We start from the raw sequence: 17914 nt of genomic DNA, 5'->3' as shown, positions 1-17914 counted from the left end.
CCTCATTTTTTGATGGATTATTTTTTCTTTTTGGGTCACACCCGGAGATGCACAGGGGTTACTCCTGGCTCTGCACTCAGGAATTACTCCTGGTGGTGCTCAGGGAACCACATGGGATGCTGAGATTCGAACCCAGGCAAATGCCCTACCCGCTGTGCTATTGCTCCAGCACCTGGATTTGGTTTTTCTTTTTTTTTTTGGTTATTGAATTGTGTCAGCTTAAATGTCTTGGACATTAGTCCTTTTCACCTGCATGGTATGCAGATATTTTTTCTAATCAGTTGAATGTCTTTTGTCTTTTCTTTGTAAATGATAGTGTCTTACCGTGGCGTACCCAATATGCCAAATACCAGTAACAATGAAGGGTCTCATTCTCCTAACTCTGAAAGAGCCTTGAATATGGCACTTTTTTAAAAAAAATCTCAGAGCTAGGATGAAGAGACGTTACTGGGGCCTGCTCGAGGCAATCGACGAATAACAGGATGGTTGTGATTGTGATTGTGAGTGTCTTTGGTTGTACAAAAGAACTGCAGATGTCGCTAGAAATGGAGTCTGGCTGGCGAAGGGCCAGTGGAGGGGCAGAGCGAGCAGTGGGGCCCCCTTGTCAGCTGCCTATGCTTTGGGAGGGCCAAAACGCTTGTCTCAAGTGCTTGCGAGTAGACAAGTAACAGCCAGTGGAGACCAAAACTGTTGGTGTGACTGGGCAAACACTCTTGACTGTTATCTCTCAGTACTGAGGGCTTGGATACTTGCTAAGGATGAGGGATAGCTCATCTCATCAAGGATTTGCCCTCATAGTCTAGTGAACTGGAGAGTGAATTCTAACCTGACATCTACCAACACAGCTATCAGTAAGGTTGTGAGAGGTCATCAAACAGTGTCTGTGGGGTAAATCTGACCCCAGTTTACTCTCTGTGGTTTCTTGTCTCCCATATTAATGCTTTAAGTATGGTGTTTGGAATTACTTGTACTGTGATAGGTTGGGTGCTGTTCAGACTCATGTATGCTATCGCTTTGGGTCTCTGACAAGGAAGTCTGTTGATGGAATTCTGGAGAGCTAGATCACAGGTTCTAATATTTTGTAGATTCACCTGAACTTGCTTCCCTTGGGGCCTCAATGCAGGGATTTCAAGGGTTTGTCTCCACTATGCTGAATCGATGGTTGGGGTCTTGTGTTCAACACAACCCACACTATCTTCCCCTGGATAAGTTCAATGCCTCAGAAGCCTCTTTCCAGATGTAACATGTAGTGTCCCCCTATTTTCTATCTGCCTGAGTACTTTTTTCTGTTCTCCCTCCCTTCTCTTTGTTGTTATTGTTGCTACTGCTGCTGTGATTTATGAGAGAACCAGGAGTTCACTCACATTAGCTGCAGTGCACCAGCAATTGATTGTACACATTGCTGAAGCGCCAAGGAGCCACAAGCGTGGAGCTGCTAAGATGGTTCTTGGGCATAAGGGGTGATGGTGGCCATTGAACTCTCGGCCTCACCTGCCTCATGCTAATAACCAATAAAGAATATGCAAATATCTTCTAGAGAGGGGTTCATATTTTTCACTCTTTCATTAGGTTTTTATGAGATTCAAGACCAATATATATAGGGCTGGAGAGATAGTATAGTGGATACGGCTATTGCCCTGCATATGCCCAGTGCATTCAATGCCCATTATCCCAAATGGTCCCCTGAGCACAACCAGGAGTAATTCCTAAGTGCAGAGCCAAGAGTAACACTTGGGCATTGCTAGGAGTGACCTCACCCCACACACACGAAAAAAAAGAGACTGAAATAAAAATTAAGAAGGACTGTGAAAGCCAAGAGAAGTAAAAATTTATACTAACTTTTAAAAACCATGGATCACCTATGACACAAAAGCATTAGGAGAGCAATATAATCACTGAAAACTAAAGAAAAGTCCAACTCTTGCCAATAGCTTCCTCAGCATTTTTATGGTAATAAAATAACATGACTGTTCTCAGTAGCTTGATGGAATAGTTGACTTGTAGCCACAAACTATCTTTTCCCGCAACCTTCCTCTGCAAATGTACAACAGACAATATTAAAGACATTTAGAATTAAATCAAAAGAACAGAATAAGCAAATGAAAGCCAACCTTCGCTTTCTGACCACAGAACTGAGGTGACTCAAGGAAGGAGGAAGGAGGTGAGAAAAAGGGATGGGGGCACAATGAGCTGTGTGGGAGGGATAATTAATGTGCTTCGGTGACGATGTGGTGCTAACATATATTTGATGAGGTGTGCAACTATGCCCTTTAGCACATACAGTATTGTAAACCAGCATTGCATCAATAAAAATAATAAATAAGAATTTCTAAGCCTTTTAGAAAAGAAGAAATGTAATTTTATAGACAAATTTTGTTCCACATTTCTAATCAATGTTTACTATGTGGGCTGGAGTGATAGCACAGTGGTAGGACATTTGCCTTGAGTGCAGCCAGCCCGGCTGAGCTGGGTTCGATTCCTTCACCCCTCTCGGAGAACCCAGCAAGCTACCGAGAGTATCTCGCCTGCACAGCAAAGCCTGGCAAGCTACCCGTGACGTATTCAATATGCCAAACACAGTAGCAACAAGTCTCACGATGGAGACGTTACTGGGCCCGCTCGAGCAAATTGATGAACAATGGAAGGACAGTGCAACAGTGCAGTTTACTATGTAAGATATCAATTCATTTTCCAAAAATAGGGATACTTTAGTGAGGTATTTTTATTTTCTGGCTTTTGGGTAACACCTGTGGTACTTCAAGGCTACTCAAGACTCTGCTTGGGAATGATAGTCAGCTGTGCTCAGGAGACCATATGCTCAGGGATCAAACCCAGATCTCCTTCATGAAAAGCTTGAGTGCACCCTTTTGAGCTGTAGTCAATCTTTTTTTTTTTTTTTGCTTTTTGGGTCACACCCTGTGATGCACAGGGGTTACTACTGGCTCTACACTCAGGAATTATTCCTGGAAGTGCTCAGGGGACCATATGGGATGCTGGGAATTGAACCCAGGACGGCCGCGTGCAAGGCAAAAGCCCTACCCGCTGTGCTATACAGCTCCAACTGCCGCTATAGTCAATCTTAAGGAGAGTTTTTCTGCCAAAGTGCTTTCAAGAAAAAATGACTAAGCCTAGATATCAGGTCATTATAATATAAGAGGTAGAAGAACACATTAAACAAAATCATAGAGTAACTCTGCTAAATCCAGAATATGGCCAATCCAAGATAACAAATGACCCAGTTTCTTTAAAAAAATTCATGAGATGAACTAACAGAGCAGAAGAAACTTTTATATAGCAGAGAAAATTAGAAACCCACAAAACTCGAGACATACACACCAAAGGCAATCTGTGGGATTTGATTATTCCAAATTCAGGAAAACACTTTCGGAAAGACTAACTTTTGAGATGACTGAGAAATTTTTAACTTGCCTTAAAATACATGAAGTACTAAATAATTGTTATTCTGTTTTCAGACATGCCAATAACAATGTAATTATTGAGATTTGTTTTAAGATATATAAAATGGGGTCTGGAGTCAGTACAGCAGGGAGGTGTTTGCCTTGCACACAGCTGACCCAGGTTCACTGCCCGGAATTCCATATTGTCTCTTGAGCACCACCAGGAGTAATTCCTGAGTGCAGAGCAGGAATAACCCCTGAGCATCGTTGGGTGTGACCCCAAAAGCAAAATAATATAAAATAAATAAAATACAGCAACTGAGGGAAGAAGAGCAAGCTCAATGGCTGAGCGCATGCTTTGCACATAGGAGGCCAAGATCTGATTCCCTGGTTACACAAGCTCTACCAGAGGCAATCCCTAAGCACACAGCTCTGGGTAGTCCTTGGGCACTTCCAAGTGTGGCCCCAAGCCAAAAATACTAATTAGAAAAGCCAAAATATATTCGTGAAGCATTTAGGAAGCTAAAATATCAAAATTCTGGAATAAATGAAGAGACAAACACACCCAAAAAACCCTGCAGATTCTCTATACAGTTAGGGAAGGCTCTTACCCAATATAGGTAGTGTCCTTATAAAACAGTTGTGATACATGGTGCAAAAGCCATGTGAAGACACAGGGATAAAACAAACCTCCATGGGGTGGGGGATGGGGAGTGGGCAAGATCAGCACCCACCCAAACAGAGCCCCCAGCAGCAGAAAACCTCCACACTCCACAATTCCCACCATACTCACGGCCAGACTCCACAGCTCAGGATGAGCGTCATCCAGAAATTAATCTGTTGAAAAACTCAAGTAAGTGGGTTTTGTAACTGAAATCTCCAGCTTTCACAGGACTGGGGAGAGGCTACCTCTCCCCCTCCCATCTCCCTGTAGTTCCGGAAGCCCCAGCAATCAGACTCACGTCCCAAAGCCATCACCCAATTAAAAATTTAACTCCAGGGGCTGGAGCGATAGCACAGCGGGTAAGGCGTTTGCCTTGCATGCAGCCAACATGGCCAACCCAGGTTCGATTCCCAGCATCCCATATGGTCCCCAGAGCACCGCCAGGAGTAATTCCTGAGTGCATGAGCCAGGAGTAACCCCTGAGCATCGCCGGATGTGACCCAAAAAGCAAAAAAAAAAAAATTAACTCCAGGTGTATCACCCTGTTAAAAAATTTGGAATTCCTGAAGCACACTGCTGCATTCATGGCCCTGTAACATCTCAAACTCCACAACACTGATAAACCAGGAATAGCACACCACATCGGATAAGATGCAAAGTAGAAGCCAACCAATCTCGATTAATAAAATATGAACACAGGCTTAGCCTGTAATAACATGTAATTAATCTCTTACACAAGGACTTAATGGCTTCATGGTGAGATAGAACAATCTGCACTGACTTTCTTCTAAGGAAATATATTTTGATCCTTTTTAGCAAATTATTTATAATAAGAAATACAAAATAAATTATTGCGGGCCTGCTATAGGGACAGTCTTAAAGGGTGGTTGGGAAGATTGGAAATAATGGTGGTGGGAGGATGCAATCGTGGTGGGATTGGTGTTGGAATACTGAATGTCTGTAACATCATATGAACAACTTTGTAAAAATAAATCGATAAAATGAAAAATAAATAATAATAAAGATAAAACAAACCTCCATGTGCCAAAAAGAGAGGTCTCTGAAGAAGCACACCCCACTGACACCCAGATTTTGTACATCAAGCATACAAAACTATGAGAAAATAAGTTTTATTGCTTAAATACCCATTCTGAGGGACACTGTTCTAAAGCCCCTAGCAAAGAAATACTGCACCCATCATATGAATATTGTTTTCTTATTATCCCACTATTATCCCACTAATGTGGTGAGATAGCATGGCATGGAAGGCACTTGCCTTGCACATGTCGACCAAGTGTTGATCCCTCACACCATATATGGTCCCTTGAGCGCTACAAATGTGATCCCTGAGCTAAGAATGATCCCAGAGCCGGGAATGATCCCTGAGAATCCCTGGGTGTGACCCAAAAATGAAATAAATAAAAACATTTTGTTTACTTGGCAATTTTTTTTCAACTGCCTTGCAGAGAAACCAGTCAAAACAGAAATGTTCAAAATTCAGAGCCATATATTTCCATTTAGGACTCTTTGCAAAATAACATTGCTGCACTTCTAAATATTGAAACACAATGCATCATCAGTGGAACTGGAAAACAGCCCAAGCCATACTCTGGGTGGCAAACTGAAAAGAAGATCCTCACAAAGGTTGATCCCTGGTAATCATACCACTTCTCATTCTTGGGAATCTTAGAGATAACATACATATAAAAAAAATTGGCGACTTATTCTGGCATCAAAAGAGGAAGTCTGTTAGCTAAGACATAGGCATTGCTCATAACCGAAAAATAGTAAATGTCTAATCAAGGACCTCCCATTGAGGCCCACAGATAAAGAAAACTCCAGCTCATCCTGTGCAAACAGGTCTTAGAGGCACTCAAGACAGATGTGGAAGGTGTCGAGCATTTCCTCTGATAAGAAACCTGATTTGAGCCAAAAGTAAGCCCTGAGCACTGCCAGGTGTGGCCCCCAAAACAAAATAAATAGATAAAGGTGATAGAAGGGCAGCACCAGATTGTTTGCCAAAGCGCTTTTACAAACATGATTTCATCCAATTCTAATCAAGAGGGAAGATCAATCCTACTGCATGAACAAAAGCCCTGAGCATACCTTTCTGTGCTTCAGCCCACCCCACATCCACAAATCACCTTTAAAAGACCTTGGCGTTGCACACCGGAAAGCTGCTACTTGAATGGATGCTAAGTGTAAGAACTCTTAGCCACAATTTTACTATCATGCTATCATTGTTACTTTCATTTGAAATCAGCTAATACTCTTGAACATAATCACAAACTGATCCTCTCTCATTGATATTGTTACTGCATAACATATCCGCTCATTAAATGTTTCATTTGTCTAGAATGCATATTCCCAGGGATGGAGGGATAGCACAGTGGGTAGGGTGCTTATTGCACATGGCTGACCTTGATTCAATCCGTATCCCATATGATCCCTGGGGCCCACCAGAAGAGATTCCTGGGTGCAGAGCCAAAAGTAAGCCCTGAGCACTGCCAGGTGTGGCCCCCAAACCAAAATAAATAAATAAATCAAATTAAATGCATATTTCTTCCCTCAACAAAGTCTTGGTCCGACAGATGAAGCAAAAAGGAAAGAAGTTGGAGCCTTTAGAGGCAGGAGTGGTGAAAAAGGCCCAAAGTCAAAATCCTACAACCCAAGTTCTTGGTACCTGAAGGGTGACGAGCAGAAATACAGTAGCAGCGAGGCAAAGGCAAGATGCCAACACCTTCCTCCTCTGAATGCACACCATGCTGCCCTGCTCCAGGTGAGTGACAGCCAGCTACCCTGGTGACTAGGTATCCTCCAGTCAGTCCATAGCCCGAGACAACTTCACACAGAGGTGCCATCTGAGTGCCAATTTCCTCCACGGCCATTCCTGCTGGGATCTGGTCTCCATGAAGCAGTGAGATCGGAACTTTTGAGTGATCCCAGCTTGGCATCAAGAGAGAACAGCATGTAGTCTTCGTAAGTTATCATCAGAGCAGCTGGAGATTCATCAGAGTGGCAGAAGGCATCAAAAAATTCTGTAACAAATGAAGAATCCTTTATCCATCGTGCAGGAGGTTTCAGAAATGGAGTTTTGTAGCTCTTTAACACTTTAAAACTAGAAGGGACCTTTGGAATAATGCAGTCCCAATCCCTCACACACCTAAAATAACAAGGTCAGAGAGGTAAACTGATTTTCCCAAGCACATTAGAAGAGTGACAGATCTACCGTCAAAGAACGGAGTCTAAGATTCTGTTCTCACCCAGTCTTCTCTGCCACTGAAAGACAGTTCCAGAAGTCATTTACATGTAGTATTTTCTTTATGTGTAGCTCTCAAAGGAGTAGAGGAGTAGAGATGGACTATCTACTCCTGAAACACTAATAGGGAAACAAAAGTGTAGTCATTCATCAAAAATGAATGATATTTGGAGAGATATTTGAGATTTGCCTTATACTCAGTAAATCCTAGTTTGGTCCCTGATACCACAGATAGTCCCATGAGCACTGCCAGAAGTGATTCCTGAGCACAAAGCCAGGAATAAACCCTGGGTACTTCCAGGTATGGCCCTAAAACTAAAACAAATATGCAAGGAATGATTTGGTCCAGAGAGATAGGGCATAGGAGCTCACTTTGCAAGTAGCTGACTTCACTTCAATTTTTGACACCACATATGATCCCCTAAGCATCACCAGGAGTGACTCAGAGCACAGAGCCAGGAGTAGACCCTAAGCACCACCAGGCATGGCTCAATCTCCATCCTCCCCGACCATAACCCAAAAGACATTCCAGTAGAATGCACAGTGTGGTTGTACAGAGCTCCTAGCATCCAACAGCGTCAGAGCTATGCAGCTATAGGATATATAATTAAAGAAACAATTAGAAATACCAAAATGATATAGAATTCTGGTTACAACCCTTGAGGTTAATGGGGTACCCCTTTCTCATAGGTCTACCTTGATTTACCTTAAAATCCAGGACAATTTTCCATTCCTCAACAAAAGAATCGTGGTGTCAGCAACCACTAAAACATTCACTGTTCCCTTATCTATTACACATTATCTATTCCCACATTGCACAGTGACTAAGAGAACAGGCCCTAGAGTGAGCCTAGTTTGCAAAAGTAAATAATAACAATGTCTAACCAGAGGAAACTAAGAAATGCTGTAAACATAACAAACTCTCAGTCTGGCTCATAAAAATAGCCCCAATAATTACCTTATTTTTCGCTATAAATATTTATCATGAAAAATAAAGTTGAATTCATATAAAAATGTATGCTGCTTCCTGATAACATGGATTTTTTTTGTTTAGTTTGGTACTCCTATTACTCTTGGATCTGCACATGGGGATGAATTCTGGCAGGCTGAGGGGACAATACTGGGTGCTGGGGAATGCACACAGGTCAGATGCACGCAAGGCAAGAGCCCTGTATGCTATATATCTCTCTGGTCCCTCAAGTGGAATTTAAATGAAAAAATACTTGGCCAAAGAAAAGGAGATAGCTAATATCTGTTGTGTCAAATGATCATATGTTAGCAGATGTTAGCAGACAGGAAGTCATTCAGCCCTCACACAACATCAAGAAGAAGCAGGTACTCTTCTTATCCTTTTATCCTTTTCTCCTTCTTTTTTAGGTTCCCAAATGATCATTGATATTCCTAGTGATTCTCGAGCAACTATACCATCAGTTTAATACAAGGCCCAAGGATGACGGGCTGCTTGGGTACTGCAGTGCTGGGGGGATTCTGGGGGTCTCCAGGGTTGTAGGCAGCAATATTCAGGGACCAAGCAGTGCCAGGCATCAAACTGAGATCAGCCACATGCAAAGCATGCATTTGAACTCCTGTACTCTCTCTCAGGCTCCTCTTCTCCTCTTTAAAGGGGAGAAAACTGAATTTGGAGGTCATATGTTGCCCAAGACTATAACTCGGATAATGGTCTTTAGCAATGCTAAGAATCAACCTGATGGCTTCAAATACGCACTACCACAGAACCACATTTCTGGCTCTAAGTTATTAAATCTTTCTAAGTCTGTTTCTTCTGTAGACATTAACTGTCACTATTTCCCCTCTGTTCATAACTGATACAACCAAATCTTCAGAACTGAGGGCAGGAGCAACGGTACAGCTGGTACAGTGTTTGCTTTACATACAGTTGAACCGGGTTTGCTCCCTGGCATCAAATATAGTCCCCTGAGCACCACCAGGAGTAATTCCTGAGTGCAGAGCCAGGAGTTACCCTGAGCATCACCATGTGTGGCCCCCAAACAACAAACAAATCATCAGGACTGAATAGATAGAACAGGGGATAAAGCATTTGCCTTGCACATGGGCACCCCAGGTTCAATTTCTGGCATTGCATGTTCCCCTAAATTGGACCAGAAGGGATCCCTGAGCACAGGGCTAGGAGTAAGCCCTGAGCATCACTGGGTGTGGCCCCAAAGTCAAAATAAATAAATAAAACTGGAAGATATTATTTTTTAAAAAAAACTGTGTGTCGCCTCATCCTCTCTCTCTCTCTCTTTCTCTCTCTCTCTCTCTCTCTCTCTCTCTCTCTCTGCTAGTGGGGAAAGGGGGAGGCAGAACACAGGACGCTGGGGAAAAGTTCCTCTGACCATCTCTTCTTTATTAACTCAAGGACTCACTGGATCAATAAGCAGCATTTTTTTTTCCAGTACCAGGGATCCAACCCAGGACCTCAAACAGAAGTATACGTTACACTAAATCTCATTCCCAGGCATCCGCTGCCCAAAGTCCTCTTTTAATTAAACTTATGGTTAAATCAGGGTCTTTAAAGGTCTTGTTTGGAGGACACTGGTGCTGGGAAACGTCCACTGGTGGAGGGATGGGTGTAGGAACACTGCATGGCTAAAACCTGATCATGAAGACCTTTGTAAGGGTCTATCTATCTCACAGTGATTCAGTAAACTAAATAAATTTCTTATTACCAAACATAGTTCTTCACACTCAATTGTAACCTCTCAGAGATGTTTGACTCTCCCAAGGTTTGCTTCCACATAAAAATGGTTAAATCTTCGGTACATCCTTTAAATGGTGGTTGTGTTGAGAAAGAAATGACAAGGCAGGCTGACGGGAACTCTAAGGTGCAAGCAAAAGTTGTTGTGTGGGTCGTCATCTGTGATACTGGGGCCTAATCGAACTCAAGACCCATCAGGGTCACATCCAACGGCTCTGGGGAAGGAACAGATTCCTCATGAGGGAACATAATTAGGGCTTGTTGGCACAAACTCAGCATGTGTTCTACCACCGATCCCCAAGCTCAGCCCCTCCACAGGCGGCACTTCATCTCAACTTATCAGTGCCTCATTCACCCTTCCACGTTTACTCCAAAGTAGCCATCACTGCTGTTCGTACCAGTTGCTTTCTTCACCCAGCTGTAGTTTCTAGAACATAGTCACACTGTAAATCTCTTTTCTAATTGGAATCAGAGATTTCAAGAAAAACCCCTAAAATCATTAGCTTAAGACACAATATAACCTACCTGACTTTTGAGCTACCTTTCCCTTCTCCAATTCACACACGATTATTCCTGATCTTACGACCCCAGAGCTCCTCGTGCCACCGACCTATATTGTCCACACCACACTCACTAACCACGCCATTCTCTAAGCCCTGCAAGACTTCCTGGTTTGGTAAACCTGACTCTCTCCAGAGGTCAACAAGGAGATGCTGTAAGTCTACAATCGTGTGTGCTTCTTCCTATCCGGACTCTGGAGAGAATGCAGGATACTGTGAGATTTCAGGGTATTTCCTAAATCTGCTTTATTGAGAGTATATGCAAATAGCTCAAAGACAATACTTTTGTATTGTCTATCCATTGGAGCATGTGGTAGAACACGTGCTCCAGTAGGTAGTGAGTGTGGTGTGGACAATATGAATGAGGATGCATGACGTACATCAACCTACCCCAGTTTTAGGTCCCCAGCATAGCCAGTATAGCTCTGGAGCCCCCTTGAACTGGAGGGTCACCATGAAGGCCGGAGCACTAGTGGGGAGACTCAGGTAATTATTGGCACTGTAAGGCCTGAGCACCACCTGGGCCTCTGCTATAAACCACTGGTCTGGCTGTTTAAGAGAATAGCTGGGAAGTTCAATCCCTGATATCTCATATGGTCCCCCGGGCACCACCAGGAGTAATTTCTGAGTGCAGAGCCAGGAGTAACCCCTGAGCATCACTGGGTGTGACCCAAAAAGTAAAAAAAAAAAAAAAAAAAGAATTTAAGAGAATAGCTGAGAGAGGCCCCAGGTCCCAAATGCAGGTCAGGATCTTGAAAATAAAAATAAATAAATAAACAAACATAAAGCAAGTAAAAGCAACGGTGGGACATCTAAACACTGACCTATTTGTCTAATTGGTAGAAGACTTCCCTAGTTGCCCTGCCTCTCACTTTCTTCAATGGACATCATAATTTGCTAGGCAGTTACTTTTAGATAAAGAATGTTCTGAGAACCAGCCACCACCATGCTGAGACCACTCTCCACACGCATGAAGGTACCGGCAGAGGAACAAAGGCATGCGGGTCCCGGGGTTGAGATCTCCAAGCCTGCTCGGATCGGGGCTTAGCATCCTCCACCCAGATCCTCCATATTCCAGTAGGCAGGGGTCACACCCACCAACAGGCCCCCTGGCGCCGTGTAATCCCATCAACGGCCAAGACCCAAAGACTATAAAACCCAGCTCCCAGAAGCGACATCTTATTATCTCATTCTTACTTTGGACAAACTGGCAGGCTACTGAATGTAACCTGCCCACACAGCAGAGTCTGACAAACTCCCCGTGGCGTACCCAATATGCCAAATACCAGTAACAATGATGGGTCTCATTCTCCTAACCCTGAAGGAGCCTTGAATATGACACTTTTTAAAAAATCTCAGGGCTAGGATGAAGGAGACGTTACTGGGCCTGCTTGAGGCAATCGATGAACAACAGGATGGTCGTGATCGTGATCGTTCTGAGTTGTGAATTTCAATCGGGGAAGTCGTTCTCTTCAATCAAGCACACTCCCCAAGACTAGGAGAGAATGAGAGAAGGAACACAAGCAGCCACGGAAGTGCAAACTGGTGGTTCGTGAGGAGAAAGGAGTCTAGGCCCAATACAGTCATGTTCCTCTGCAGAGCTGATGACACTGTTTCAGAAAACTTAAACTGGGGTTGGGGCTCACATTGGATGGTGTTCTGGGCTTCCCGATGGCTATGCGCTCAGGGATCACTTCCGGAAGAGCTTGGGGGGGACCACATGCAGTACTGGGGATTGAACCCAGGTTGGCTGCAAGCACATCAAGTGCCTTAACCCCTGTACTATATCTCCAACTCCAGTTTTAAATTCTTAAGTTCCAGGTACACAACAAAGCACTCTATACAGTAGTAACACAATAGTAACACAATGACTCTTGATAGGTCTTCATGTAGGAAGTAAATAAAAGCATGCCAATAAATCCCAATAAAGAATCCTAATAAAAATAGATATGAATTCAAACTAGGAGCATTTAAAAGGAGCAGTTCTATTTAAGGGTGTGGGGCCTAACACTATGGAGATTCAATATCATTCTAAGAACTAAGGGAGCTCCTCCGAATCTCCTTTTTTCATTTTTATTTTCCTATTAAGGTCTTCATAGCAACTATCATTTCCCAGGTTAGGGCGTTTGCCTTGCACGCAGCCAGCCTAACCAAGCCAGGTTCGATTCCTCTGGCCCTCTCAGAGAGCCTGGCATGCTACCGAGAGTATTCAATATGCCAAACACAGTAACAAGCAGTCTCACAATGGAGACGTTACTGGGCCCGCTCAAGTAACTCTCTAACAATTTTCCTCCCTTGCAGACAATATGAATTAAAAATCCTGCATCTGCTTGATTATTTATTAAATCGTGAATGAGGAATGCGTTCAATAAAACTGTTAAAATATAACTCCTGTTTCAGACCCCTAAGGAGAAAGGTGTGGCTCATCTCAGGTTTCAGCTCCAAAATTAAGCTTCTTTTTTTTTTTTTGGTCATAAATAGCATCTAGGAGCAAAAACTCTCCACATAAGAAGAACAGTCATGTAGGGAGAGAATAATCAAAACAGTGAGTCTTCACAAACTCAGAATCCTGGGAATAGATCAAGAAAAATCCCGTAGAAAAAGTTTGGGAATGACTTTATATTCACTCTTTTCAGCAATTCAACTTTACATAACATAACATGCCTACAACACACTGAAAATAAACTGGGTCAGAGAAAATAGTTACAGCACATGAAAGCCCCAGATCAGTTTAATTCCCAATACCACATGACCCCCCAGCATTGCAGCGTGTTGTCTGCAAGCCCCTGAGCACTTGGGGGAGTCCAGTGGTTCCTCCACCAGAAGCCTAATTAGCACCAGAATGCTCAAGCAGCACCCCATCCAGGACCCCTACCACTAGGGGGTAAGAATCACTGGGAATGGCCCCCAGGGACCACTTGTGGGTGCTTGGGAGCCACACCCCCCACACACACACACATAAATTTAATTTACATCATTTTTTTAAAACTCGTATTTGTTGATAGGAAGCAAGCACAGGAATTAAGATGCATGCCTTGCATGTGGCTGGCCCTGTTTGACCCCCCAGAACTTTGTAATCCCCTGAATACCACCAGGAGTGACCCCGGATCACAGAGCACCCTCCAGCACCTTGAGTGTAGCCCCAAAATGAAAGAAAGAAAGAAAGAAAGAAAGAAAGAAAGAGAGAGAGAGAGAGAGAGAGGAAGGAAGGAAGGAAGGAAGGAAGGAAGGAAGGAAGGAAGGAAGGAAGGAAGGAAGGAAGGGAGGGAGGGAGGGAGGGAGGGAGAGAGAAAGGGAAAGAAAGAAAGAAAGAAAGAAAGAGAGAGAGAGAGAGAGAGAGAGAAAGAAAGAAAGAAAGAAAGAAAGAAAGAAAGAAAGAAAGAAAGAAAGAAAGAAAGAAAGAAAGAGAGAGAAAGAGAGGAAGGAAGGAAGGAAGGAAGGAAGGAAGGAAGGAAGGAAGGAAGGAAGGAAGGAAGGAAGGAAGGAAGGAAGGAAGGAAGGTCATATTTAGGAATACTAGACTTCGGTATTGCATTTCTTACTGAAATCAACGCTTCATAGCCCAAATTTAGAAAGCATTTAAATATGGGCTAGAAGCATACTGCATACTAAGCAATACTTAGACACAAAAATATGAATATATATTCCTATCTATGAATAACTTTGTTTGCCCAGACTGTTCTTTATAAATTTAACCTGAAATTTAATTTTCTTTTCCAAAAACGTTTGTAAAATAAAACTTGAAAACTTACTCTTTTTTTTTTTTAACTGAGGAATACACAATGAACCCTGCGAATTGATACTGTGTACTTAATTTCCTGCTACACACTGCCACCTAGCAGGAAGTCGGTAAAGTCAGAGTCACAGCAGCAACTCCGCAAAGGGGGCGGATTTGGGTCATCCCAGGATGCTGCCGCGCGCCACCTCGGGACGCAGGCGGGAGGAAGAAGTTCTGAAACTGCGGCAAGGCAGCTCGGGCCACTACCGCGCAGAACCCTCCGGGTCCAGGGCCGGTTCTGCACCCGAGAGCAAGGTGGCCCAGGGGGACACGCCGCCCTGGGGCCCCGCGACCTCAGCAAGCCTGCCCGAGCTCCCCGAGTGTCCGCTCCAGGGACAACCCGGTGCAAAGCTGGGGGGAGGAGCCTGGGACCCCCGGAGGACGCGCGCCCCCAGATGCAAAGTGGGGGCAGGAGCCTGGGACCCCCCCCGGAGGACGCGCGCCCCCAGATGCAAAGTGGGGGCAGGAGCCTGGGACCCCCCCCGGAGGACGCGCGCCCCCAGATGCAAAGTGGGGGCAGGAGCCTGGGACCCCCCCCGGACGACGCGCGCCCCCAGATGCAAAGTGGGGGCAGGAGCCTGGGACCCCCCCGGAGGACCCGGGCCCCCAGATGCAAAGTGGGGGCAGGAGCCTGGGATCCCCCGGGAGGACGCGCGCCCCCAGATGCAAAGTGGGGGCAGGAGCCTGGGATCCCCCGGGAGGACGCGCGCCCCCAGATGCAAAGTGGGGGCAGGAGCCTGGGACCCCCCCCCCGGAGGACGCGCGCCCCCATATGCAAAGTGGGGGCAGGATCCTGGGACCCCCCCGGAGGACGCGCGCCCCCAGATGCAAAGTGGGGGCAGGATCCTGGGACCCCCCGCCGGAGGACTCACACCCCCAGATGCAAAGTGGGGGCAGGAGCCTGGGACCCCCCCGGAGGACGCGCGCCCCCAGATGCAAAGTGGGGGGCAGAAGCCTGGGACCCCCCGCCGGAGGACTCACACCCCCAGATGCAAAGTGGGGGCAGGAGCCTGGGACCCCCCCCCGGAGGACGCGCGCCCCCAGATGCAAAGTGGGGGCAGGAGCCTGGGACCCCCCCCGGAGGACGCGCGCCCCCAGATGCAAAGTGGGGGCAGGAGCCTGGGACCCCCCCCGGACGACGCGCGCCCCCAGATGCAAAGTGGGGGCAGGAGCCTGGGACCCCCCCGGAGGACCCGCGCCCCCAGATGCAAAGTGGGGGGCAGGAGCCTGGGACCCCCGGAGGACGCGCGCCCCCAGATGCAAAGTGGGGGCAGGAGCCTGGGACCCCCCCCGGAGGACGCGCGCCCCCAGATGCAAAGTGGGGGCAGGAGCCTGGGACCCCCCCGGAGGACGCGCGCCCCCAGATGCAAAGTGGGGGCAGGAGCCTGGGACCCCCCCGGAGGACCCGGGCCCCCAGATGCAAAGTGGGGGCAGGAGCCTGGGACCCCCCCCGGAGGACGCGCGCCCCCAGATGCAAAGTGAGGGCAGAAACCTGGGACCCCCCCCGGAGGACGCGCGCCCCCAGATGCAAAGTGGGGGCAGGAGCCTGGGACCCCCCCCGGAGGACGCGCGCCCCCAGATGCAAAGTGGGGGGCAGGAGCCTGGGATCCCCCCGGAGGACGCGCGCCCCCAGATGCAAAGTGGGGGCAGGAGCCTGGGACCCCCCCGGAGGACGCGCGCCCCCAGATGCAAAGTGGGGGCAGGAGCCTGGGACCCCCACGGACGACGCGCGCCCCCAGATGCAAAGTGGGGGCAGGAGCCTGGGACCCCCCCGGAGGACCCGCGCCCCCAGATGCAAAGTGGGGGCAGGAGCCTGGGATCCCCCGGGAGGACGCGCGCCCCCAGATGCAAAGTGGGGGCAGGAGCCTGGGACCCCCCCCGGAGGACGCGCGCCCCCATATGCAAAGTGGGGGCAGGATCCTGGGACCCCCCCGGAGGACGCGCGCCCCCAGATGCAAAGTGGGGGCAGGATCCTGGGACCCCCGCCGGAGGACTCACACCCCCAGATGCAAAGTGGGGGCAGGAGCCTGGGACCCCCCGGAGGACGCGCGCCCCCAGATGCAAAGTGGGGGGCAGAAGCCTGGGACCCCCGCCGGAGGACTCACACCCCCAGATGCAAAGTGGGGGCAGGAGCCTGGGACCCCCCCCCCCGGAGGACGCGCGCCCCCAGATGCAAAGTGGGGGCAGGAGCCTGGGACCCCCCCCGGAGGACGCGCGCCCCCAGATGCAAAGTGGGGGCAGGAGCCTGGGATCCCCTGGGAGGACGCGCGCCCCCAAAATGCACCCCGCTCTCCACGCCCCGACGCGTGGTGCGACCACCCCACTCTCCCGGGGAGAGGCGTTCCGGAAAAGAACAAGAAACCCAGTTCAAAGTCACGTCGCGTGGCGTGGGCTCCCTAGGCAAGACTCATTTAAAGATTCCCCCGGGGTGGGTGGGGGAAATTTTAAAATCACACGGATGCTATTTCGATTTCTTACGCATAACGCGCGGAGGGCGCTAGTCAGATACCAAAATACCTAAAAAAAAAAAAAAAAAATTTAAAAATTTAAAGAAACAAGCTAGCAACGGTGCTCAGCGGCGACTGCCCTTCGGGGGGACCCCCACCCATCCCCGCGACCCCCCGGCACCCCCTACTCCAACACACTGGAGCGGAGAGCTGCCTCTGGGGCACCGGATCCCATCAACAAGTGGTTCCCGGAGGAGGGGGGAGCAGGGGCGCGGGGACACTCCAGGGACGCAACTAGCTGGGTGGCCGCGCGGGGGCTGCAGGCGCGGGGCCGGGTTGCAGCGAGCCCCCCCCGCCGCGCGCCCCCCACGCCCAGCGGCTCTCGGGCAGCTCGGCCCCAGCCCCCACCCCTCACCCCCAGGATCCCCCTCCCGGGTCCTCCCGCCTGCCCCGCCGCCCCTGCCCCGGGCACCCCGCCCGGCCCCGCCGCTCCTGCCCGGGCCCCGGTGCTGCCCACCCCGCTGCCCACCCCGCGGTCCCGCCCGGGCCCCGGCGCTGCCCACCCCGCTGGCTGCCCACCCCGCGGCCCCTCACCTCGCCGCCGCGCCGGCCGCTGGGCCTCAGCTGCGCCCGCCCGAGCTCGGCCGAAGACGCGGAGAGGACGTTGGGGACAGCGGGAGACTCGCCCTGTAGGACCGGACCGGGGATCCTGGATCCAGGTTTTCACGGAGGCCCCGTGGAGGGGCAAGGGGTGCCTCCGATTCGGGGAACACCCCCCGCCCCAGATCTGCGAGGCCCGGGCGTGGTCCTCCCGAGGGGCGCAGCCCGGCCTGGAAGTTCCTAGAGGTTCTGAGTCTGCAACTCGGCACGCGGAGCACAGAGTTACCCAGGGAAGAACTGGAGAACTTTCCCGGGGAGGCCTGGGATCCGGGACCGAAGGAGACTCAGGGGGATGGACATGTAGTTTTTATTGGATGCAGGAAGGAAAATGGGCTTCAAGCGACTGCCGTCCACAAGTAAAGTGGTTGGAGTTACTTTGCCAAGTGGGTGAAAGAGAAAAAGATACGCGCCAAGATGATCTCATCAACC

General features: G+C 48.4%; 1 protein-coding gene across 2 annotated transcripts in view; it reads right to left on the bottom strand.

Moving 5' to 3' along the window:
* Nucleotides 1–17514, bottom strand: part of FUT10 (fucosyltransferase 10) — a 101341-nt gene extending 83827 nt beyond the window's left edge. Inside the window, exons 1-2 of one of the 2 annotated variants that reach the window (XM_056116819.1) lie at nt 17420–17514; nt 6746–7100 (exon numbers count right to left, since the gene is read on the bottom strand). In XM_056116819.1, coding sequence (XP_055972794.1) covers nt 6746–6826 — 81 coding nt within the window. In that variant the 5' untranslated portion in view covers nt 6827–7100; nt 17420–17514. Of the gene's footprint in view, nt 1–6745; nt 7122–17419 lie in introns of those variants that run through there. The other variant, XM_056116820.1, reaches the window with a different exon arrangement.
* Between the last annotated feature and the right edge of the window lie 400 nt (nt 17515–17914).

The sequence above is a fragment of the Sorex fumeus genome, unplaced genomic scaffold (genome assembly GCF_029834395.1).
Source record: "Sorex fumeus unplaced genomic scaffold, SorFum_2.1 ptg000033l, whole genome shotgun sequence".
NCBI classification, from domain to species: Eukaryota; Metazoa; Chordata; class Mammalia; order Eulipotyphla; family Soricidae; genus Sorex; species Sorex fumeus.
The sequence above is the reverse complement of the archived record's forward strand: the minus strand, read 5'-3'. Positions and strand labels throughout refer to the sequence as shown.